Below are 25,391 nucleotides of genomic sequence, written 5' to 3'. Positions count from 1 at the left end.
TGGCCTGCAGGTGTACATGCAGGCAGAACACTGTAACAGGTGGTTGTGAGCTGTGTCCAGCTTGGGTGCTAGGAGCCAAACTCTACTCCTTTGCAAGAGCAGCAAGCACACTTAATCCCCCAGTCATCTCTTCAGCCCCATCCACCTTAGTTTTGGAGATAGGGTCTTTCACAGCCTGGAGCCTGACAATTAGGCTAGACTGGCTGGCCAGTCAGCCCCATGGATCCCCCTGTCCACACTCAGTACAGTATTTGGATTGCAGATATGCCCTTCCATGCCTGGCTATGGTTTTTGTTTTTGTTTTTTTTTTAAAGTGAATCCTAGGAGGTTGAATTCAGGTCCTTATGCTTGCAGGGCAAATACTTTCCCACCTAAGCCATCTTTTAGCCCCCTTGCCTGACTCTTTTTTTTTTTCTTTTTTAACACTTATTTATTATATACAGTGTTCTGCCTGCATGTACACCTGCATGCCAGGAGAGGGCACCAGATCTCATTATAGACAGTTGGAAGCCACCATGTGGTTGCTGGGAATTGAACTCAGGTCTTCATGCTTGCAGGGGCAAACACTTTGCCACCTACGTCATCTTCCATCCCCCTTGCCTGACTCCTAAATGGCACCCTCCCTTTCACTCCTCCCATCTTCACAGGCAATGGATTTGGAAGTTCCCGTGTTAGCCAGGAACATCCCCGGCAACTCGGCTGTGGTGGAGCACGGAGTCACAGGACTGCTGTTTTCAAACCCTCAGGTAAGGAGAGTCTTTTCCCCATGTTTGCCTCGGTAAGTGTGATGTCTGTCTGTCTGTATGAAGAATGCCTGTGAATTCGGGGTTCTTGGAAGCCTCCCAGGCCCTGGTGGAGGCAGAGCTACCCAGCATGCTCTGTGCTTCTTCTGTTCTCACCCTGGAGAGACACACAGCATCTAGAATCTCAGGGCACTTCTGACCGGAAGAATTTAGCCCAGTTGGCTGAATGCTTGCTTGGCGCGCATAGACCAGGCCTGGTGGTGCACACCTGTCACCGAGCATTCAGGGGCCAAGAGGATCATAAGTTTAAAGTCAACCTCTGCTATATAGCTAGTTCAAGACCAGCCTGAGCTACATGAGACTTTATCTAACAACAACAGTAACTAACCCCAAAAGAATAAACAAACAAAACACAGATGCACAAGGACTTTGCCTGCAAGTGTCCTCCTTAGTAGTTGTCTGGGGCGAGCTAGAGTAGAGGAGAAGGACCTCTAGGCTCCTGATGCATTCTGGGAGCTGGAGACACAGCTTCCTGCCTCTGTCCCTGTTCAGGTCCTCTTGGGTGAGTACCAGCCCCTATGAGTCACTTACAGTCCCGGGTTGTCCCGCCCCCCAACCCCACCCCCAGACCCGCCCCTTCCCCCCCAAGCCGGCACTTCAGAACTTAGAATTTACTTGCAGAATGTCTTTCAATCCAGCATCTTCACCACGTTGGCCCTACCGGAGGATGTTTAGAACAGCAGCCCTTCCTGGCTCTGTGCGGGGAGAGTTGTGATTCTTCACACTCTGAAATAAGTGTGCGAGACACGGATGTCTCACGTACTTTGTTTTCTCCATCGTCTCCATCAGACCGTACCCAGTGCATGGTGGGATACATTGCCCTGAAAACAAATAATGCAAAACTTTACGGAACTTCAGGCTGGGGTTGTTTTAGTTTTAACCGTGGGACTCAGACTTTGGGCTGCAGGGAGGGCAAGAGTAATTTCAAATCTGCGTTCAAATATGTATGAGAATCAGCATTTCATTTATTAAGAAGAACTGTCCTGTCAGACCACCAGCTTTGGGAGTTAAAATATGTATTTGCAATGCATAGGACATAAATAATGTGTAAGCACAAATGCTCTTTGAATTCAAGCTAAATCTAGCTACTTGGTCTGTGTTAGCTATTACTCCTTAATTGAGAACAAAAAAGAAACAGATCTTTCCATGTAGGGCTGGAGATAAAAGACTGAAGAGTTTAGAGAGATGGGGTGGGGTGCAGTAGAGACTGTATAAGAGAGTGGGGTACATGGCCAGGAACCTTGGGCAGTCTGGGAGCCCTGTGGACAGGCAGCAGCAAAAAAAAGTGGTCTTGGTTTGTAAACACTGAACTCTGCCAGGCACTGCGTAAGCTTGAGGGAGGGCAGGGGCAAGGGAAACCCGTGGACTGTGCAGCATAGCTGAGTGTGGAGACTGAGGAAACATGGCTGTATTCACCATGAGAAAGAGGACCATTTTTATGTTTTGTTTCTGTTTTTCAAGACAGGGTTTCTCTGTGTAATCTTGGCTGTCCTAGACTCACTTTGTAGACCAGGCTGGCCTCGAATTCACAGCAGTCTACCTGCCTCTGCCTCCCAAGTGCTGGGATTAAAGGCTTGCGCCACCACGCCTCTCATGAGGGCCATTTTTTAGATGCTGGGGAGTAGCTCAGTTGGTAGAGTGCCAGCCTAGCATGCATGGAGCTCTGGAGTCAGGCACCAGCACTGTATGAAACTGGACATGGTGGTGAGTGTGTATAAATCCAGCGTTTGGGAGGACGAGAAGTTCAAAGTTGTCCCTGGGGAAGGCTATGTGGTCCAGGGTGCCGCGCCACTGGTTTTATTTGTGGCCACCTTTCTGTCTCCAACCATCTCCCCCCGAAGGGGGGGTTTAGAGGGCTCATCCCTTCAGAGTGGTTTCTGCTCCTGAGAAATGGAGACCTGATGCCCATTTTTAGGATTTGAACCTCCACATTATGCAGTTCTCCGGCACCTGAGATAGCACCTGCCATTCTTTGACGTTGAATAGTAAAAGTTGGAACCGTGCACTCCCCCGCCCCCACTCCTGTGACAGCCACTTGCAGGCGCATGGGGAGGAATCTGGAAGGAAGGGCTGTTTTCTTTTTTTTTTTTTTCTTTTTTGGTTTTTCGAGACAGGGTTTCTCTGTGTAGCCTTGGCCATCCTGGACTCACTTTGTAGACCAGGCTGGCCTCGGACTCACAGCGATCCACCTGCCTCTGCCTCCCGAGTGCTGGGATTAAAGGCGTGCGCCACCACGCCCGGCTGGAAGGGGCCGTTTTCGTTGTCTATTGCTGTCATAAATACCATGGCCAAAAGTAACTTGGGGAGGAAAAGGTTTTATGTGGCTTGCACATCCTGGTCGCACAGTCCATTTCTGAGGGAACTCGGAGCACTGACTCATGTAGGAGCAGGAGCAGGACCATTGCTGACTGGCTTCTTTCCTATTGTTTGCTCAACCCCCTTTCTTACACAGTCCAGGACCACTCACTGGTATTTCCCAGAGTGCCTTGGGCGGCACTCACTTTGCCTAGGGGCAGCACCACCCGTCGTGGGCTGCTCCCTCCCACGTCAATCAGCAATCAAGAAAATTCTTCACAGGCATGCCCCACAGGCCAATGGAAGACAATTCCTCTATTGAGGGTCCCTCTTCCGAGGTGACTCTAGTTTGGATGACAGAAACTAAAGCTGACAGGGTCTTTGCTTTGGGGACCATATAAGGAGAACCTCCTTTATCTCTCTCTGTATATCTATGTCTCTATCTGTATCTTCATCTATCTGTATATCTAGATTTAGTATTTATATCTAATATATATATATCTATCTAATACCTAGATCTATTTTTCTAAAAAGTTGATGGCTAAACATATTTCACTGTTGTAGGGACAGAATTAATGTCTCTTTTTATATACCTCACCTCTGAAAAATTTTCAATTTAAGTGAAGCTTTCCAAACCCGCTCAGCATTGATTTCTCATTACCTCAACAATCTGGTTATTTCACCATTTAAGAAGGAAAGAGTCCAGTGACTTTCTGAGGTGCTTTTATAGCTTAGTTTTTATAGCTTCAGAATTAAGATCCATACGACATTTAATAGAAGCTATGAATTCATATTCTGCCAGGTTTGGGCTCTTCAAGTGTGGCTCACACTTACCTGCTAGAAGGTTTTCTATTCGTTCTTTAAACAACTGTAGCGAAATAAATTTTGGAATATTAATGGTGGCAGTTGGTTACTGTTCACGAGGGACATGCTAGATTCCAGCTCCTATCCTTCGTGGTCAGCATGGCTATGTTTTCTTTTCTTTTTTCTTTTCTGGTCTTTTTTTGTGTAGCCTTGGCTGTCCTTAGAACTTGCTTTCTTAGACCAGGCTGGCTTTGAACTCAGAGATCTGCCTGCTTCTGCCTTCCAAGAGCTAGGATTAAAGGTGTGTGCCACCACTGTCCAGTCACCTTGTGTCTTTTTCTTTTTGTTTTGTTTTGTTTTTTTCGAGACAGGGTTTCTCTGTGTAGTCTTAGCTGTCCTGGACTCGCTTTGTAGACCAGGCTGGCTTCGAACTCACAGCAATCCACCTGCCTCTGCCTCCTGAGTGCTATGCACCACCATGCCTGGCTCGCTTGTGTCTTCTTAAAGATGTGTGTGTGTGTGTGTGTGTGTGTGTGTGTGTGTGTGTGTTCTTTTTTTGAGACAATGTCTATGTAGCCCAGGTGGTCCTCAAACTCACTATATAGCCAAGCATGACCTTGAATACCTGACCCTCCTGCCCACCCCACCCTCATCTCCCCAGTGATAAGATGTTAGGTGGCTACCACCACCCTGAGTGTATGCAGTCCTGGGGGTCAGGGCTCCCTGACTGTACCCTACCTACTGAGCTACATCTGGTCTCAAGGCTGATGACTTTCTTTTTTGTTGTTGTTGGGTTTTTTGTTTGTTTTTGTTTTTGTTTTCAAGACAGGCTTTCTCTGTGTAGCCTTGGCTGTCCTGGACTCACTTTGTAGACCAAGCTGGCCTGGAACTCAAAGTGATTCACCTACCTCTGCCTCCTGAGTGCTGGGATTACAGGCATGTATGCCCCCCCCCCCACTTGGTTGATAACTTTCTTAAAGACAATGCCTTTTTCTTTAAGCAGCGATGACTTTGATTGCCTTTGGGGAAAGCAAGGCACTCTGGGAAATATCAGTCTCAAACTTGTGTCCGGACTGGGAGGTAGTGGTACTTGGAGGGGGGGGGGAGGAGGAGTGTCTTGTTCCCATTTGAAATGCACAGTGGCTCATAGGCATGTCTACTACATACTGTTCCTTCCTTCATCCAGAAAATGGACGTAAGACTGGCTGCCCCTTTTGTGGAAGTAGCAAATGCTGTGCCAAGTCCTTGAAGGAGATTTTTTTTTTTTTTCCTTGACGGAGATTTTGAATGATCGAATCTAGGCAGTGTCAGTTTTCAAATTTAAATTTAGAGCCAGCCAGATGGCTCAATGATAAAGGCGCTCATGCACCACTGAGCCTGAAGATTTGAGTATCAACCCTGGGACCTACGAGGCAGGAGAAGAGAAGAGAACCAGCTCCCGCAAGCTGTCCTCTGACCTCTACATGATATTTCTTTCTTAAAAATAAATAAATAAATAAATAAAGCCAGTAGGTGTACAGAAATAAACAGAAGATAGTTAAACAGCCACTAAGCATCCACTTTCCTGTCCCCATGCATTTGGATGCTCAGCCGCCCCAGTAGGAATAAGCCACGGTTCTAGTGTTGGACACAGGGGCCCTGGGCCTTGGCTGGCCTATGGGAGGGATCCAGCCTGGTCTATCTGTGTGGTCTGCAGGCACCAGGAAGGGTTAGCTCTGGGGATCCTGACAGTCACACTACCATGAGAGGCTTGAGAGAGTGGATCTGTGTTCCAAGGACTGAAGTCCTGCAAAGAGCCCAGCCCAGGTGAGAGAGGCAGAAATGGTCTTGGGCATGCAGACAACCCCCCACTCCCACCCTGCACAAATCCTGATAGTTTTCATCTCCTGTCTCTTTGACTCAGTCCTCCCTTCCTTTCTCCATGCCTTCATCCTCCCCTCCCTCCCTCCCTCTTTCCCTCCCACTGTTTCCCCCTCTTTTCCTTCTGCTCTCCTTTTGAGAGGAGTTCTGACACTTTCCCACCTAGCAGTCCCCCACAGCGGATTCTCGCCCTTACTCATCCTGGTTCATCTGTGGAATGCACCTTTCCTGTCTGAGGCCCACACCCATCCGCCCTTTGCTGGAGGCAGATGGCACAGTGTGGCCGAAAGGAAGCCCCTAGTGACCCATGGAGCCTGGGCTTGCTGAATGTGGCTGGAAGGCAAGAGCCACCAGATGGGGCTCATGCCTTAGATAAAAATGGAAGCTGCACTTGGGGTGAGTTCAAGCCTCGACCTCAGCATCACCTGGACTCAGTGTGGGTACCAAGGCATTGGGGGTGGGGGTGGGGAGGGGCAACATCAGGAGAATCCTGCTTGCCAAGAATGCTCCCAAAATATGAGGGAGAGGATGTGCATGGTGTCCCCACCATCGCAGCTTTCGCATAGTCACCTGCCATCTTGCAAACGCTGCCTCTGTGTTGCTGCAAAAACCAAGAGGAGTTAGAGATGTGCTTGTGACCCTGGAACGGGCTAGTTGTCGCCTAAAGGGTTGGAAAGGGAAGGGTTCTCTTTCGGTTCCCAGGTATGTGGCAGATATAATGGCGTCCCTGCCCCGGGCTGTATCAAAGCAGAATGGTGAGGCTCTGTGTGAGTTCACTGTAAAGAAAATACTAGCTGGTGAGCACACTGGAAGTCTGCAGGTGTCTGAGCTGTCCCTTGGAGGACCCCCTTGGGCTGTCACTGGCAGGGTGATGACTGAGGAGAAGATAGAGACTGCAAACAAGCTCAGTCACCTGCTTGGTGCCTCTGCTTGTGTTTCCTACTGTTGCCAATTCCTGTAGGCTCTGTGTGTCCCATCTCTGCCAGGCAGCACCCGGTCCTACCTGGTTATTTATTTCAGCAGCCAGTTCCATCGCAGCACCTTTTCTGGCCCCCCAAGCAGCCAAAGGAACTTGTTTGAAATAATGAAAATTCAGTCCCATCCACCACATCTGAGAACCCTCTGTTTCCCATGCATAGGGGCTAATGCACATGCTAGATCGCTCTGGGGGCCTTTATTTTTATTGACTCACAGTTTTTTGTTTATTTTTTAAAAATTATCCTTGGCTACCTTCTGAGGCACTTTTTTAAAAAAAGATTTTATTTTTATATATTTAATTTAATTTTAATTTATGTCCGTTGGTGTGGGAGTCTCAGATCTTGGGGTTACAGACAGTTGTGAGCTGCCATGTGGGTGCTGGGAATTGAACCCGGGTCCTTTGGAAGAGCAGGCAGTGCTCTTAATCACTGAGCCATCTCTACAGCTCATTGACTCACAGTTTTTAAGGGCTAGAGCCCACGATGGTATAGATAGCATGGCGCATGGGGAGGGAGCAGGAAGCTGAACACTCACATCTTTGGCTGTGGATTCATTTTTACCAGCCCTCCCGCCTCCACCCCCAACTCCCCTCCCGACTAGTCTACTTTTACCAGCAAGGCTGTGCCATCTAGACCTCCCTAAACAGCGTCACTAACTGGGACCAAGTGTTCAAATGCCTAAGACTGTGCAGGGGACATTTTTCTCACTGAAGTTACCACCCTGGTTACCTGTAGAAGGCCTGCTGCTACCCTAGCTTAGCGTCTATTGGTGGTTGATGGCTGTGGGGGAGGGAGAGTCATTCTTCTTAGCAGTGTGTGGCTACTGGTAGGTTGCTCATAGCCCAGTGCATGACCCTACATCATATGCTACTAATTTCAGTGCGTTATTTATTTTTTTTAAAGAGGGAAATTAAGCTGGGAAGATGTATTGGGGCGGGCGAGGGTGGGGGGACAGACTATGAGGGAGCTGGAGCCAGAAAGTATATAGGATTGAGATACTTTGTATATATATATGAAATTATTAAAAGATAAATTTTTAAAAATTTTTATTAAACTGGGTGTGGTGGTACATACCTTTAATGCCAGCACTCGGGAGGCAAAGGTAGGTGGATCACTGTGAGTTCAAGGCTAGCCTGGTCTACAAAGGGAGTCTAGGACGGCCAAAGCCACACAGAGAAACCCTGTCTCAAAAAACCTAAAACAAAACAAACAAAAAAAAATTTTTTTAAGAAGGAAAGGATACACTCTCCACCAAAATAGAGGATAGCATGGAAAGAACGTAAACTCCAAAAGCAGTCCTTTACTTATCTGAAGACAAAAATGATACTTCTTTGTGTCACTTAAAAAACAAACACCTTCATGCCAGTGCCTGAGCAAAGCTCTGCACACTTGCAACCTTGGAGGCAGCTCGGTCCGCGCCTTCATTTTGCTTTGTTGGAGGTGCCCTTTGTAAGTATCCATGCTCACTCACTTCTAAGCTCTCCGAAGAACTGGGTTTCTTTTTTTCTTTTCTTTCTTTCTTTTTTTTTGGTAGTTTGAGACAGGGTTTCTCCATGTAGCCTTGGTTCTTCTGGACTTGCTTTGTAGACCAGGCTGGCCTTGAACTCAGAGATCCGCCTTCCTCTGCCTCCCTGAGTGCTGGGATTACAGCCATGAGCCACCACACCCGGCAAGAACTGGGTTTCTGGTTTCTGTACATGTTTTTGTTTAATTTTCTTTGCCTTTTACTGCTCTCCATCTGTGGCTTTTAAGAGTGCATCACTGATCCTAGAGAAAGCCCCTTTCTCAAAGTCACTTCTCCTGCTTACGTCAGAGCCGGGGGGTGGGGTGGGGTGGAGGTGGGGTGGGGGAGCGGGGCTTGCTCTGTTGTCTGTCTGTCTCTGTCTCTTTTCCTTCCTTCCTTCCTTCCTTCCTTCCTTCCTTCCTTCCGTTCTTTCTGGCTGGCTCTTTCTCTTCTTTCCTTCCTCCTCTTTCCCAGTGCTCTTTAGGCCAGCCATAAGGTACATCTGATGCTTCAAGCCCTCTTTCCCCAGATTTCATTGCTGAGAAAACACACACACACACACACACACACACACACACACACACACACACACACAGTGCTTTCTCAGAGCCTCTCCGCCATCCTTCAGGACTCTGTTCTAGAACTGCCCTGCATTCTGCAGCAGCAGGAAGCAAAGGGCCCTGGCTTCAGCCCAGTCCTCCACATCAGATATAAATCACAGATACAGCCAGCATCATAAAGTAATATTCCCAAGCACTAAGCCCTCAAATAATTTTAATACGAATGCTATTCTGCCACGCAGTGTGAATAAGTGCGTTATGTTTTTATGGTGAAAAGAAAAACCAGCTCACTAGAAAAATATGTATACATGACCACATAAAAATAAAATCCCACCCACATAAATGTTGCTATTTATATTGCCAGCTATAAAAGGCATTCAACGTTTAATTAACAATAATTTTGAGAATCTGTGGGCATTCCTTCTAGATAGTAAAGTACCGTCTGTGTTAATCTAGGGCACTGGTTGGACTTTGCTCAAGCCAACGGAGAAAGAGAATAGTAGTAATTAAGTGTGTATGAGTTCCTGAGTGAGTGTCTGTGTGCATGCACGGGTGATTGTGCATACATGTGTTTGCATGTGGGTGGTGGGGCGCATGTGGAGGCCAGAGAGCAACATTAGCGGCTGCTCCCCAGCCACTGTGCACCTGTTGCTTGTTTTGGTATGACGGGGCCTTTCATTGGCTTTGAATTCACAAGTAAGCTAGGCCCCGTTGACCAGTGTGCCCCAGGATCCACCTGGCTCTGCCTCCCAGGCACTGAGACTACAAGCGTGTGCCACCACATGGTGGTGCTGGGGATGGAACTCGGGTCCTCACGTTTGCAAGGCAAGCGCTTTTCCCGACTAAGCCATTGCTCCTACTCCTGTCAGCATGAGATTCTGTAGCAGTTGCCACCACTGCCCTGCCTGACAGCCCTGCCTGAGTTCCATCTGCAACCCTCCCTTGCTGTCTCCCTCAGGCAGGGGAGTGTGAACTTAACCCAGGCTTCCTGGCTCAGCACTTCCCGAGACTTCGACTCAAGTGTAATAAATAATGAATGATCCCCCTCCTCTCCCTAAACAAGCTTTGATATCAGAATACATCTTAATTTTTCTAATTAGGAAGGGCTTTGAAATTAAGTGCTGGTCAGCAGGAGGCCCTTGGTGCATCAATTAATAATGCACTCGTGGTCTGAAATGAAGCTGCAGGGGATGAGGCAAGAAAACAAAAAAACGCAGGGCCGCCCTGTGCTCTGCACATGCGGCCTGAGGGGACAGTGGCCTCTGCTCCTTCACAGGTGGTCACCGTGAATTCAGAGGTGGTAACTAGCCTGTCCAGAACCACACAGTCAAGTGAAGGGGTGCAGAACTCGAACACAGAGTTGGCCCTGAATCCCAGAGCTTCCTTGTCTACCGGGCATTGCCCCTGGTGTGAAGAGGTTCTCTGGGCCCAGTGTGTGAGGCAAGGGTCTCTGGAAGACTGAGGGTCACTGAAAAGAAAGGAGATGGGTTTTTTTTTTTTTAAGTTCTTTCCTTAGTATTTATTAATTATACATAATAACAGCATTCACTGAGTGCTGGGGTTAAAGGCGGGTGCTACCTCACCCAGCTGCGTGCTGCTTCTTGTAGGTACGGGTCTTTAGAGCTGCAATGAGAATGGAGTGAGTACATGTTTGTGGACGTGGGACCATCGTGTGTGTGTGTGTGTGTGTGTGTGTGTGTGTGTGTGTGTGTGTACAAATATATTATATTTGTGTCTGTGTCTACATATACACATATTAACATTTTTTATCAGTTTTTGCATAAGTATGCATGTGTGTGTGCATGGATGCAGGTGTGAACATGCCACGGCATACACATGGAGGTCAAGTGACAGCTTGTGGGAGTCAGTTCTCTCCAGTGTCTGGGACCTGAGGATGGAACTCAGGTCCTTAAGCTTAGTAGAAAACAGCTTTACTTGCTGAACCATCTCGACACCTGACGTGAACAGTGTTTCTTAATCCCAGTGCTTGCACTACTCTGACTGCCCCCACTCCCTGAAAGTGTGTTTCTCTAGGCTATGAGGCAGCAGGAGCTGGTGCAGACACAGGCTTTCCGTTTCCGGCGGGTCCTCAGGTTCCCCTCCACCCGTCACTCATGCGTGTTTCCCACCCACTTCCTGTCTTTCAGGAGTTCATTCAGTTGGCAAAGAGGCTGGTTAGCGATCCTGCGCTGGAGAAGGAAATCGTGACCAATGGAAGGGAATACGTGAGGACGCACCATTCCTGGCAGGTGGAGAGAGACACCTACCAGCGCCTCATCAGGAAGCTGGAGACGAGTGTGGAGGGTTAAGTGATGGAACTCTGTGCTTGCCACACCGGTCCCCAAGGTGTCCAGCTCTGAGATGGGACCTAGTCCTGGACCACTGGCGTCCTAAAGTCCTCACCAAACTCTCCTATGTGGCAGAAACAGTTCTGGAAGTGCTGACAGCTCAGTTCTGGGTGGGCTTATAGCTCACTCCTGAAAGTGCTTATGGCTCAGTCCCAGAGGTGCTTTTTGGCTCAGTCCCAGATAATGTTTGCAGCTCTGCACAGGACATGAAGGTGCATCTCAGGGCCTCTGGGGGAGTGTTCCGAGAACTGCTTTTACAACTTATGGAGGCTTATTTTTAAGCAACCACAGTGCAGACCCTTCCCCTGCCTTCAGAGTGTAACCTTTGCCTGTTCACAAAGAAGAAACAAAAAGGCCAGGACTGTCAACTGAGTGGAGACGGCAGGATTTTTCATATAATCTTGATCTGATGGGCACGTGTCTTCCCTGACAATCCCCGCCCCCTTCCCCCCCCCCCCCCCACTGCGCTACCCTGGAGAGGCAGCGAATGGGTTGTACCTGGACCTGTCATTCCTCGCTGGTGCACCTGCAGGCCCTGCCCACTCCTATCACATGACAGGGAGCCTGGAAGATGATTGGATGGTCCCTGTGATGGAGACTCGGACCTTGAATTCAGTGTGGGCCTCCTTCCCTCTTAATGCTAGGGAACTGAGCAAAAGTGTTGACTGAGTCACAAGACTCCAGACAATGGTGGGACCCAAGATTGTGACAGGAGGTCACTGGGGGTACTGGGAGGTCAGCCTGGGGTGGGGGCGGGCTCTTTTGATGGGCTCTCCCCACACCAGCGCTCTGTGTGCAACAAGGCTGTGCTGCTGTAAACATGGCTTGGAATGGCCACCTGTGCGGAAGCAAGGAGCTTGGAGGAGGAGAAAAGAAAGCAGCCAAGGGCCACACGTGCAAAGAAAGTATCAGGCGCCCAAGGAAACCAAGAAGCAGGGAGAACCCATATTGTCCTTGTTCCAACTCTGAAGGCACATCCCGGGCCTTTATCTTTTCTTTAAAAAAAAAAAAAAAAAAAAAAATGGAAGCAGCAACGTCTCATCTTAAGAGAAGCAGGGTGGAAAGAAGCAAAGTAGAAGCCAGAGCTTCAGAGATGAGAGCAGAGCATGGTTCTGTAGGGTGTAATTGGGCTTTATGTTCTGTACCTCAGATCTGGCACACTTTCGTGAAGGCTCTGAGCATCTGGGGGCGGGCTGAGCAATGCACCCATTTCCTTTACCTCTGGCTTGATCTGGGGTCCCACCTCTCTGGGCGCAAATGGGGGAGTAATGAATCCTGAATCCTGGGGGCAGCTCTTCTGGGACCAGAGTTCAAATCCATCTCATGAAGGGCCTGCAGGTCTGGTGTCAGTGTTTACCAAGTGGGATTCAAAGGTCAGGTGCCATGGTTGTTTACAAAAGCGGGATGTCCTGGAACGAGCGAGTGCCGCCTCCTTTGCCTGGTGATGACATCACTGCCTGACCTCCATCACGACGGCATCACTAAGCTACATCATCTGCAAATGTGCACTTTGGGGAAGGGAGGGTTCGTGGTCAATAAAGCCTGTCGCCATACCATCAGCCAAACAAAAACAGCCTCTGCTTATTCATCCTGGGAGCACCTCTTGTGGGGAGCAGTGCCCCCCAACCCCCTGTCATGCATGGTGTCCAATGTGTCTGATCAGAGGGGTTTGGCATAAACTTAACACTAAAGTGTGACAGCTTTCCCTTTCAGTAACAGACACTTTAGTAACAGATAAAGATGAGAGGTTACTGCAGGATCTCCGTTTAGAAGTCCTAGTCTACACCTGGTTGGCTTTACTGCTCTGAGCCTGTGACAAAGAAGCATTTCAGGAGGAATGGCTGGCAGAGCAAAGCTGCTCCCTGTGGTTGGGAAGTGAAGAAAAGTAGAGGCAGAGGTCCTAGAACCCCGTCAAGGACAGTGACCTTAAAGACAGCACAGTAGGCAATGTCTCTTATAAAAAGATTCCACCTCCTCCGACCCGCACATTGCAGCTGTCCTTTCAAGTGAGCCTGTGGGGTTGGCTGCGGCAGGCCCTCCATGGGGAGACGCCCTCGCCACCACGCAGGCCCAGGAGAGAGGTTTGCAAATGTTTGAACACTTTAAGTGCCTTGCCTTTGACAGAAATGCTCGGAATTGCTGTGGGGCCTCCCTGGATGGGTTCCTGGTCCCGTTTTGTGCCGCCGCCTTGGCAGAGCACGGCAGGCTGGCGAATGCATAAGGCACCGAGATGGAATGGCTAGTGGGTCAGAGTTTGAGACTCAGTAAGGGGTTGAACTCATCCTTCTGTGGCAAAAAACAAAACAAAACAAACAAACAAACAAACAAACAAAAACAGCCAGAGACAGAGAGCGAGCTCGCGCATGGGTGGCTGGGGTGGGAGGGGAACGGGGTAGGGGGAGGGGGGACGCACTGGAATTACGTTTCTGTGAGAAACCCATTCCTGATAGTGCTCTCCTCCCCCATTAGCCCCAACTCCCATCTCCACTGAGAACTGCAGTTCTATCATGGCTGAGTGCCGTGGACCACCGCTGTAATCTCAGCACTTGGAGGCGGCAGGAGGGTGGGGGTGGGGGATCTGGAGTTCAAGGCCAAACTTGGCTACATCGGAAGGTTCAGAGCCAGCCTAGGATACAGGAGTCTTTCTCAAAAAGACCCCTCCACCCCACCCTACAAAATATTCAGACTCTGGGGACACGTTTCCCGGGAACACCTTGGCAACGTCTCCCTGTCCTTTCTCTTCTCTTCCACTTTATTCTCGCTTCACCACTCCCGCCCTGACATCCCTTTAGAGCAGTGGTTCTCCACCCTCCTACTGCTGAGACCATTTAATACAGTTCCTTGTGTTAGGGTGACCCCCAACCATAAAAACTATTTTTATTGCTACTTCATAACTAATTTTGATACCGTTTTTGAACTGTAATGTAAATATCTGTTTTCGGACGGTCATAGGTGACCCTTATGAAAGGATCTTTTGACGCATCCCCCCCCCCCAAAATGTTCAAGACCCACAGGTTGTGAGCCACTGCTTTAGAACATCAGTGGGCCCAAGGGGGATTGAAATACTGGGAAAGTGGTCTACCCAAGGACGGACACTCAAAACAGCAATCTCGAGACAGGGTTTCTCTGTGTAGCCTTGGCTCTCCTGGACTCGCTTTGTAGACCAGGCTGGCCTCAGACTCACAGCAATCCACCTGCCTCTGCCTCTCAAATGCTGGGATTAAAGGCGTGCGCCACCACTGCTGCCCGGCTGGGGCCAGGATCTTTTAAAGACATTTTTTCCTTATTATTATTGTGTGTGGTGTGTTGGCTATGTTGAGTGGAGGAGACATGCCACTGCGTGCATACGGAGGTCAGAGGATAACTTTTAGGAGTCGGTTCTCTCCTTCCACTGTTCAATCCCACTGGGGGATTGAACGCAGGTTGGCAGGTCTGCATGGGAAACATTTTTAGCTGCTGAATGATGTCAGTGGCCCAGAGACCAGTATCTTATGGGAGGTAAGAACATTCTGAGAAGAGCCGGGCTATGATTGGTTCTGAAGGGCGAGTCTCCAATTGAGGACTGGCTAAGTCTCTTACACTGAACAAACTTAGTTGATGTGGCTGTAGTTGAAATCATGAACACAGAAACAAGAAATACTTCACACAAAACAGGTAAATAAGGAACAACCATGTGACCAGAGCACAAAGATGCCTTCCAGACTGCTTCTGCTCAGGCATGCCCAGTTCCCTGCACACCCTGGCCTTCTAACTGCTCCCTTTCTCTCACAACACTTTCAGCATGTCAGGCCCTCACGGACTGGGACACAATTAACTTTCCATATCTCTTCTCTTTCTAGTCACCAGGACAGAATCCCTAACAGAAGCAACTGAAGTGAGGTCAGGTTTCCTTTGGCCAGGGCACTCAGTCTGCCATGGAGGCTGTGGTGGCTCTGTCTGTGGCAGGGGGAGCATTGGCCTAGCTTATTCCTACTATGGCTGATCAGAGTGCTGGGGTGGGAAAAGCTATGCCAGACCATTATCTTTGGAGGCATGCTTCCAGTGACCACCTCCCTCCATTGGCCGTGACTCCAACCCCAAGGTTCCACAGCCTCTCCAGCAAGTGCCATCAGCGGGGTTGTTCAACACACAAGTCAATGTGGCTGGTTCTCACTCAACTGCAGTGCTCCCTGACCCCCATTTTGTCAGCCCCAGCACTTCCTAACTCTTTCCTAACATTTGCAATTCTGCCTTACAGTGCAAACAACACATTAGTTACTTATTTAGATTTGTTTTCGTTTATGTGTATATGTGTGAGCCTGCATGGGTGAATGTGCATTCAGAAGCCTGCAGAGGCCAATAGAGGACATCAGAGTCCCTGAAGCAGGAGTTACAGGTAACTGTGGGTGCTTGGAACTGAACCCCAGTCCTCTGCAAGAGCAGTAGGTACTCTTAACTGCTGAGCCATCTCTCCAGCGCCTGTAGTAGGATTTAAAGTGTTTTAAACGTTTTAAACACTCACCAGAGGGACCAATTTAACAGGGATATGGAGGAGGATTCTGGGGACATTGTGTCTGACAAAACAAAACAAAACAAAAGGAGCTGAGGAGGTGGCTCAGTATGTAAGAGCACTTGTCACGTGAGCATGAGGACCCAAGTTAAAATCCCAACACCTACGTAAAAAGCCAAGCATGGCAACTGTTGTATGATTTTTCCTAGAAAATAAATTATTCACTTCAGGTAGAAAACTGATGCCAGACTAATGTACAAATACCACCAAGGCCCAACTTGGCAAAACAATGAGGTTATTGGGGTTACTTATAGGAGTGTGGGTGAGGAGTTACATAGGAGCATAAACGACTCACTGCAAAGGCCAGCCTGGGTACTTTTCAGTATAAGGTTCAAGCCGTTTAATAGGTCAGAGTCTCCATATAACTTGGGAAAGGAGAAGCTTTGTGCCTCTTCTCAGTTTCAGGGTCTTCTTGAGACTTGGGAGTTGCTTTCTTCCTGAGTTTTAAGAGCCTCCCTCTAGATTGGAATGTTTCAACACAGGAGAAATTGCTATTATATATATATATATATATATATATATATATATATATATATATATATATATGTAAACACAGTGCTCTGAGAAGGCCAGACATGAGGGTCACTGAGGCTTGCTGGGCACCACACTAGCTCCAGGTTCAGAGAGAGAGAGAGGGAAGGAGAGAGGGAGGGAGGGAGAGAGAGAGAGAGAAAGAGAGAGAGATTAAAAAAGAATAATGCTGGGGCTGGAAAGATGGCTCATTGGTAAACAGTATTGATAATTCTTCTATTGGTCCTAGGTTCAGTTCCCAGCACACACACAGGAACACGCACAACACACACCAGAAAAATCCCAAAATAAGTGGTGGTTTTAAACAGTAGAGAAAACAATTTTTTCCTTCTCAAGTAACAAGCCTCACTGGGAGGATCCAGTCTTCTATGGGGTGGGAGACCAACACGTTTTCCAAGTTGCTCTTCTTCCCCCTTATCAATGTGGCCATTACTAGCTCATGTTGTGAGGCTGCCTGTGCTCTGCCAATCATGCCTGCATCCCAGGCAAGAACAAAGAAATGTATCCTTGTCTTCAAGACAATTCTTACTTTGGGTCATATCCCATATAGCCACATATAGCTGCAAGGGAAGCTGAGAAATACAAACTCCTAGATCCAGTCGAAAAGTTGGAATCCATGACTGGGGAAGAAGAGAGCGATGGCATGTGTAGGGTAACCCTTCTCTGGCAGCAGCCATTGCGACACACTGAACTGAGATGCTGGTTGTGGCTGTAGGCAGCCTGCTCTGTATAATCACTGAACGCCTTTTAATGTCAAGAACAGTGTTTTGCTGGGCTTTAATTTAGACCTTAAGGTCACAGCTCACCTTTTCTTCATCACATGCTCATTTGTAGTCCAAGTTTCTCCACCAGTGCGTTGTATTGATTAGCATCTCAAACTTTGCCATTCCTAAATTAAGAACTCGGTGTAAGAGAGAATGTGATTTTTTTTTTTTTTTTTTTTGTGGCCTGAAATGTCCCTTTGCTTCAGGTGAAGCACAGCCCTGGGAAACAGTAAACTAAACCATATTGATTGCACACCGACACACGCTCCCCTCTCAATGTCCTCATGGCAGTCTGAAGTGAGCCAGAATTTTGTTGTGTGTGTTGAAGGGTTCTGGGCATTGAGATCTTTTCCAAAGAGATCTACCAGCCAGTGTCTACTAAAGTCACTAGTACACACTAAAATGAGATTCACTGGGGGCTGGGGAGATAGCTCAGGAGTTAAGAGCACTGGCTGCTCTTGCAGAGGACCAAGGCTTTTTGTTTTTGTTTTTGTTTTTGTTTTTGTTTTTGTTTTTTTTACAAGAAAACATTTTATTTGATGCAGAAATTCTAAGGTATAAAAACATCTTACAAATGTCAGCCATGACTTTAACTATCATCTATTTACAGAGTCTGCACAGTAAAATAAACCACCACTATCTCCAATGTAAAAATATGGCACACTGCTAAAGGTTTTTTTTTTCTTGGTTTTTCGAGACAGGGTTTCTCTGTGTAGCCTTGGCCATCCTGGACGCACTTTGTAGACCAGGCTGGCCTCGAACTCACAGCAATCCGCCTGCTCTCTGCCTCCCGAGTGCTGGGATTAAAGGCGTGCGCCACCACTGCCCGGTGAGAGGACCAAGCTTTGATTCCCAGCACTCACAAGGTGGCTCACAACTGTCTGTAATTCTAGATTCAGGAGCTCTGACATCTTCTGACCTCCTAGGGCACAAACACACATGCAGGTAAAACACCCAAACTCATAATATAAAATGAATCTACAAAAGTTTTTTTAAATGAATGCAGGGGGCAGGGGAGATGGCTTGGTTGTTAAGACCACATCCTGCTTTTTCTTACAAAGGAGCTGAGTTCAGTCCCCAACACTTATTTCTTTTTTTTTCTTTTTCTTTTTTTCTTTTTTTTATTTTTTCCCAATACTTATTTCTGACAGTTCACAGCCACTTTTAACTTCAGCTTCAGGGGATCTGATACCCTTTTCTGGACTTTGGAGAACACACACACACACACACACACACACACACACACACAGAGAGAGAGAGAGAGAGAGAGAGAGAGAGAGAGAGAGAGAGAGAGAGAGAGAGAGAGAGAGAGAGAATGAGATGTAAGCTGCACAGTATAAAGACCACAGCTTGTTGACAATATCATGGCAGGGATTCTGATCAATGACTAGACGTTTTCTCCGGACAGACCTCATAGGCTACCCTACTGTTTTACTGTGTCTGTGTGAACACCTGTTTGCTTCTGGGTGCAAGAGAACACACCAACACTGACTTGGGCACTTTTTGTATATCTGTACCCTCACGTCTGACCATAGTTTATTGTGGAAAATTCACACTCACGACTTTTCTTCAATTGAGAGCTGAGACAGGCAGGGCCCCGTCTGACATCAGAGTCAGTTTCTAATTGGGTTTTTTTTAATGATTCATTTTATTATCTTTATTTATGGGTATGTGTGTGGGTATGTGCATGTGTGTGCATTGCCTAATGAAGCCAGAAGAAGGAGCTGGTGATCCAGGTGGTTGTGTGTACCCAATTTTGTGCTGGGAACTGAACTGAGGTCTTTTGAAAAAGCAGCACACATTCTTAATCATGGAGCTGAGCTGTCTGCTCCAGGACCTTGAGTCAGGTTCTTTTCCGAGACAGGATTTCTCTGTGTAGCCCTGGCTGTCCTGGACTCACCTATAGACCAGGCTGGCCTCGAACTCACAGAGATCCACCTGCCTCTGCCTCCCAAGTGCTGGGATTAAAGGTGTGTGCCACCGCACCCGGCTTCGAGTCAGGTTCTTGACTTTGGATTTCAGAAGAGGCTTTTGAATGTCAGCTTAAAGAGTAGCTATCCTGAATGCCAAAATCTGAATCACAAAGTAGAGCCTTGGGGAAGAAAGGTTTTAGCCTTCAAATGCAAGGTCTGAAAGTGTCTCAGAAGCTGTCTGGAAGCCCTAGGCATATCTGGGGTTTAATTGTCAGACTGGAGAGAAGAGAAACTCTCCCTCTCTCCCTCCCTCTCTCTCTCTCCCTCTCCTCCTCCCCTCTATTACAAGACAGAGAATATTCTTTTTCTTACACGGAAAGGTGGCTGGAGAAATTGGTTCACATACACTACATGAAAATTGTCCTTGCTCAAGATAATTTAAAAACAATCTAACAGTTTTGTAAATGGGGGGGGGGGAACTTTCTGAATTTTCATTAGAGAAAAATTCACAGCCGAAGCAGATTCTTGCCCTCTGGGCCCCATGCACAGGTAAGAGGGAGGATTCCACAGTCCTGCCATGCTTCTGTTGGTCATCGTTGCACACCATCATCATGCACATGTGAGATGTGTTCTGTCAACAAGTTGACCCTCTGTCATGGTGGCCTATTTGCTCCACCCACTACCCCCAATCCAAAGGGTGAATGGTATAAATATTCATATAATATAATAATAAAATTCCAAATGTTGGGGGCTTGAGAGATGGCTCAGAGGTGAAGAATGGATACTACTTTTGTAGAGACCCCAGTTTGGTCCCCAGCACCCACATCAAGGGGTTCACAATCTCCTTTAACCCCAGCACCAAGCTCCCTGGCACCTTCTTCTGGCCTCCAGGGGCCACCTGGACTCATGTACACTCGGAGAGACACATACATTAAAACATCATTATGTAAATGAAATCTGGAGGTTTCACCTCATACATGAATGAGGAAGATGAAGAAGCCAGTGGCAAAATTCAGCAGGTTTATATACAGGCTTAAGACATGAGGAGCCCTGTCACAGGCACTCTTCTATTGTTGTGAAGACACAGACCTATACAGGACACGGTCATTGGGACTTACAGTTTCAGAGCGTTGGTCTGGGACCAGCGTGGCAGCATTCAGACTGGCGTGCATGGGGCTAGGGGCCAGCCTGGTCTATCTATACCCAATGAGGCAGGGCTACATAGTAAATATACTGAGACCCTATCTATAAACAAACAAACAAACAAAAAACAAGTAAGATTGTTCATTCTTAGATCTGGCAGTTTCCGCTAGGCTAGCCTTGGCTCCACACTATACAACACCGTCTTATCTTTAAAACAGTTTAAAGATAAGTTTGTTGGGCTGGATTGTGGTGTGAGAGGCTAGCTAGCTAGGAGGTATGCACAACCTCTGGGCTGTAAAGAGCCAAGGATAAGCTAAACTACAGCTGAACAGGAAATCACAAAATTAAGTTAAAACCTTAAAATATTTGAGTTTTTTTCCCCTGTAACTTGATTGTGTAGTTCTTGGGTCCAAACGTTGTAGATGACAATGTTATGTGGAAATACCAAAGGTGGCACACACCTTGTAGCAACTCAGTTGGGACAAGCTAGGACGTGAGGGTTGTGAAGTGCACTAGTACCGCACGGGCGGGTCACAGGTGACAGCTCTCCATTTGAGTTCCGTCAAGCATGGAGCTTGGTGAGGCACACCAAGTCTCTAGGTTCTGTGGTGGCCAGCAATTCAGCAACTCCTTACACCGGTCTCCCTCTGCCTTGGTTAGACCTTTGTGCCTGAGACCACACTTGGTAGTCTGAGACTTGCAATCATGAGTTCTTGGTCTCAGGCAAAGAATGCTAATTGCGTATGGATGGATGTCAAGTGTTTACTCTCTCCTTCGCTATGAACAGAAGCATGGCTTTGCTCAGGGAGGCAGTGTGCCTAAATGACAACGCTGCGTAGCTGTAGTCTGAGTCTGCAGGTGTGACCTACAGGCTCTGAGTAGAATCACCTGGAGTGACACTGTGAGAGACAGGAGCCCTTCCTTATTGTTGTGCAGAATTCAGCTATGATGGCTGGTACTCTGGCAGATATCTTGGAGGCATTAGGCAGAGAAAGAGGCGACAGCGGGGATGTTCCATGGTATTTTTTCCATGGCTGCTATAACATTTCTGTTTCCAGGGAAAATAAATCTGTTCTCATGTATTTTTTTTTTTTTTAGCCCTTTGTCACAGAGAAATTTGAGCATACCTAATAGCAAATGGAATAATACAACACTGTGTCCATGTAACTGTCACTCACCATCTACAAATGGCTGTCAGTCACAGCCCCATGGGAACAACACTAAGGAAGGGGTGTTGTAAAATTTTTTTCTTATATTGATATAGCAGTAGATAGGAAAGTCACAGCCTGGTGTAGGGGGGGAACACATACCTTCCATAAGCCTGAAGACACGGAGGGGGTGTGGCTTACCTGGAGAGGAGCTACATACAGGGGGCCCTTGATAAGAGATGCAGCTTTCTGGGTGTGTGTGCAGGTCTCCTGGCTCCATGGAGAGACTTGACCTCTCATTCCTCATCGTGTTTTCATGCTGGGCCATCAACGGTGGGACCCACTCAGGGGGCCCAGAGAAGCAAGGCAGGTCCATCTACACCAGGAGCCCCTACAGGCAGATGGTGGGGTAGAAAAGAGGGCAGAGTGAGTCCCTGGGTGGAGGGAGTTCCTCAACTTAATTCATATCCAACACTTTTGTGACAGGTGACTACATTTCTGGTGATTTCAAGCAACAGACTCTGCCTGCTCGCAGTCCTGGAATGAAGGTGTCACATCCCAGGTTCTCGGGGAGGATACTCAGCCAGGTCCTCGCAGTACCAGCCCATCCCCGGCTTACGGCCCCATTGCTCTGATTCCTATCTCTGGCACTTGCATTGTCTCTCTCTGTGTTCCTGACTTGCCCATCGCTCTACCCAACAAGAACTCCTCTTGGGGTTCACCCTGCTCCAGCAGGATGCCACCTCTATTGTGTTTGCAGAGATCTTTCTAAACATCACTGTGCGCTGAAGTTTGGGACATGCATCTTTGGGGGGCACAGTTCAATGGGCCTCCACAGTACACATGATTCTTTTTTTTTTTTTTTAAAGCTTTATTTTTTTTTTTAAAAAGATATTCATTTGTTATGTATACAGATTTCATTATAGATGGTTGTGAGCCAACGTGTGGTTGCTGGGAATTGAACTCATGACCTTTGGAAGAGTAGTCAGTGCTCTTACCCTCTGAGCCATCTCTCCAGCCCCACATGATTCTTTTTTAAGCTGAGTTACTATCACCTTTTCATGTATCAACCATACCCTTACAGACAGATGATCACAAGACCCAGGATTTTCTGCCATTCTTGTGTATGTGGAATACTGAATAAAAGCCCCAGGGTTCAGTGGGACGGAGACTCGAGGACAGCAGGGGCTACGGCATCTCCCTAATCCCTGACTCAGCTAACACACTCACTTTCTGCCCTGTGGGACCAGAAGGGCTATCAAACATGGATTTGTCACCTTGGCTTTCATGTGACAGATGGCAAGAACTCTGGCGGCTCAAAACAATACTTAAGGGCGTAAACGTGTTAACATCACCAGCTCCCATGGCCTCATGAGCTATAATTTTCAATTTGGGGTAAACCATGGTTCAGAGCAAGAGTCAGTGTCTCTCCGTAGAAACACTGCATCACTGACAGAACTGTCGCAGGAATACAGCGTATATACAATGTATAGATAGAAAATAGACTAACATCTAAATAGTTATCTAAGATGCATATTTAATGAATATGCCAGAAATTATAATGCAGAATTTATCACAGCTCCCAAATTCATATCTATTTAAATGATACTTATAAAGTTATAGATGATGGCTTTAAGTGCATAGCATAAATAGCAAGATAAATAATGAACATAATAAAGACTTGAGCATATATGTGTACAATCCAATACACCCATCCTCAGGAGCCTTAAAAATATGAATTGTCTTCTGCCTAACCATTTTGTTTGTAGGGATTTATCCAAACAATGCAATCAGAGATGATTAAAGAGATTTATGTGGAAGACGGTGCCATCAGGACACCAACTACAATGGTAGGAGATTTGAAACAATGCACACGGACTGAGATAATAGATTCCATAATTAAGCAATTGTTTTGTTATAAAATCAGATTGTGGATGGCATTACCCAGCAAGGAAAAACATCACCAGTGAGGCTGAGTGTATGTAAGTGTGTGTGTGTGTGTGTGTGTGTGTGTGTGTGTGTGTGTGTGTGTGTGTGTGTTAGGACTGTTTTACTACAAATGACACTTCCTGCCCATGAGTTGGAACTCAAAGGGGCATCCTTATATTAGTTGATGAAGCTTGGGATGGCATCTCAATTTTTTTCAAATATATGTTTTTGAAATGAGGGTTTGTCAAGCCCAGCTCTGGGTTTGATTGGTATGTTTCAACTCAAAATATAAGACAGAAGAACCAAAAAGGAAGATTTTTGGCATCACCCTTAGGCCTCCCCATGTATGTGCACGTACATTCCACACACATACATGGGAATGCATACACACATCTAAACACGCATGCACATGGGCAAGCATACTGCACGTATAAGCACACAACGAAAACAAATTATATTAAAAACAAGGGGATAGCTGAACATAGTGGTGCATGCCTGCTGTCCTAGAATGTAGGAAGGTAAAGCAGAAGGATTGTATGTGTCTGACCAGCTTAGGCTAAGTGGCAAGACTCTGCCTCAAAAACAAACAGTAGCTGGGTGTAAGCAGCACACGCCTTTAATCCCAGCACTTGGGAGGCAGAGGCAAGCAAATCTCTGTGAGTTCGAGACCAGCCTGGTCTACAGAGAGCGTTCCAAGGCAGCCAGAGCTACCTAGTGAGATCCTGTCTCAAAAACCAACCAACCAGCTAACCAAACCAAACCAAGCCCAACCAAAACAAAAACAACAGACAGATAACAATAAATAAGGCAAAGTGAGAAAAGTAGCCACTAACTATGCATTGCCTCGTTCCTCAGTGACTCAGGGACCTATGTACACACACACTATGCAATGAAGAAGCTGTAGGCTTGGGATGGGCCACCTATTTCCCAGGTGTCTCACTGGAGAGATAATGTCTCCCAAGAGATCTTGAGGTCTTCCAGAGAAGTTACAATTGAATGTCCTTTTTAAAACAACTTCATGGGTGGGGCTAGGATGTAGCTCAGTTAATAGAGTGCTTGTCTGGCACACCCAAGGGTTTGATCCAAGCAGAAGCCCAGGCCTTCACTTCAAAATAAGAGCCCTGGAGTCTTGAAAGGGAGGCAGTTTATTTTATATCCTTGAAAGTCCAGCAGGAGCTCTGGGTAGATGGAGGTGGAGAACAGTCTTTATAGCTCTAGACAGGCTGCTGCCTCTCTTTCCTCATTAGCTGATTAAGGAAGAGGGTACAATCTTATATCAACTATCTTTATCTTTCCTACTGTTTTTTTTTTTTTTTTTTTTTTTTTTTTTGGTTTTTTGAGACAGGGTTTCTCTGCGTAGCCTTGACTGTCCTGGACTCACTTTGTAGTCCAGGCTGGCCTTGAACCTACAGCGATCCGCCTGCCTCTGCCTCCCGAGTGCTGGGATTAAAGACGTGCGCCACCACGCCCGGCATCTTTCCTGCTCTTGCTTATATCTTCTCTTCCCCTCAACAAAAGCCCTGGGTGAATCTCTCTCCCTCTCCCTTCGTGCTTATTGGAAAACTTAACAGGTGTCCCAGTGCTGACAGGGGGGAGTGGACACAAGTCCCCAACCCTAACCAAGACACTACGTCCAACTGACATCACATGCAAAGGAAAAACTCATTTTCTCCAGCAGAGTCTCACTGGGTATATAAAACACACTGAAGGTAGGCCCTGTGCCCAGAAGTAGATGGCCAACACATAGTGTTGTTTTTATAGTGGTGTTTTATTTATTTATTTAATATATATGAGCACTCTATCTGCATGTACACCTACATGCCAGAAGAGGGCATCAGATCACGTTATAGATGGTTGTGAGCCACCATGTGGTTTCCTGGGAATTGAACTCAGGACCTCCAGAAGAGCAGTTAGTGCTCTTAACCTCTGAGCCATCTCTCTAGCCCTATAGTGGTGTTTTTATAGACTCCTTGTTTCACTGCTTTGTTTGGCACCTTTTTTTGTCTTACAAGTCTTTTGCTTGTGGTTTGGGTGTGTGGGGGAAGGGGCAATAGCTACGCTAATACAGGTAATTCCATAGCTGGCTTCCCAGGGTCCCAGTGTTTTCTGTTTATCTGTATCTATATCATAAGATGACTCAAGGTATATTTATTTATTTTGTTTGCTTGTTTGTTTTGTTTTGTTTCCAGACAAGGCTTCTCTGTGTAGCCTTGGCTGTCCTGGAACTCACTCTGTAGACCAGGCTGGCCTCAAACTTATAGAG

At 47.1% G+C, this 25,391-nt stretch overlaps 1 protein-coding gene across 1 annotated transcript in view; it reads left to right on the top strand.

Moving 5' to 3' along the window:
- Window positions 1-11,143, top strand: part of Glt1d1 (glycosyltransferase 1 domain containing 1) — a 73,689-nt gene extending 62,546 nt beyond the window's left edge. Inside the window, exons 11-12 of the mRNA XM_051161424.1 lie at window positions 648-746; window positions 10,951-11,143. Coding sequence (XP_051017381.1) covers window positions 648-746; window positions 10,951-11,112 — 261 coding nt within the window. The 3' untranslated portion in view covers window positions 11,113-11,143. The remainder of the gene's footprint in view (window positions 1-647; window positions 747-10,950) is intronic.
- The last annotated feature ends 14,248 nt before the right edge of the window (window positions 11,144-25,391 follow it).

The sequence above is a fragment of the Acomys russatus genome, chromosome 19, assembly GCF_903995435.1.
Source record: "Acomys russatus chromosome 19, mAcoRus1.1, whole genome shotgun sequence".
Lineage (NCBI taxonomy): Eukaryota > Metazoa > Chordata > Mammalia > Rodentia > Muridae > Acomys > Acomys russatus.
This window is presented reverse-complemented; position numbering and strand designations above follow the sequence as displayed.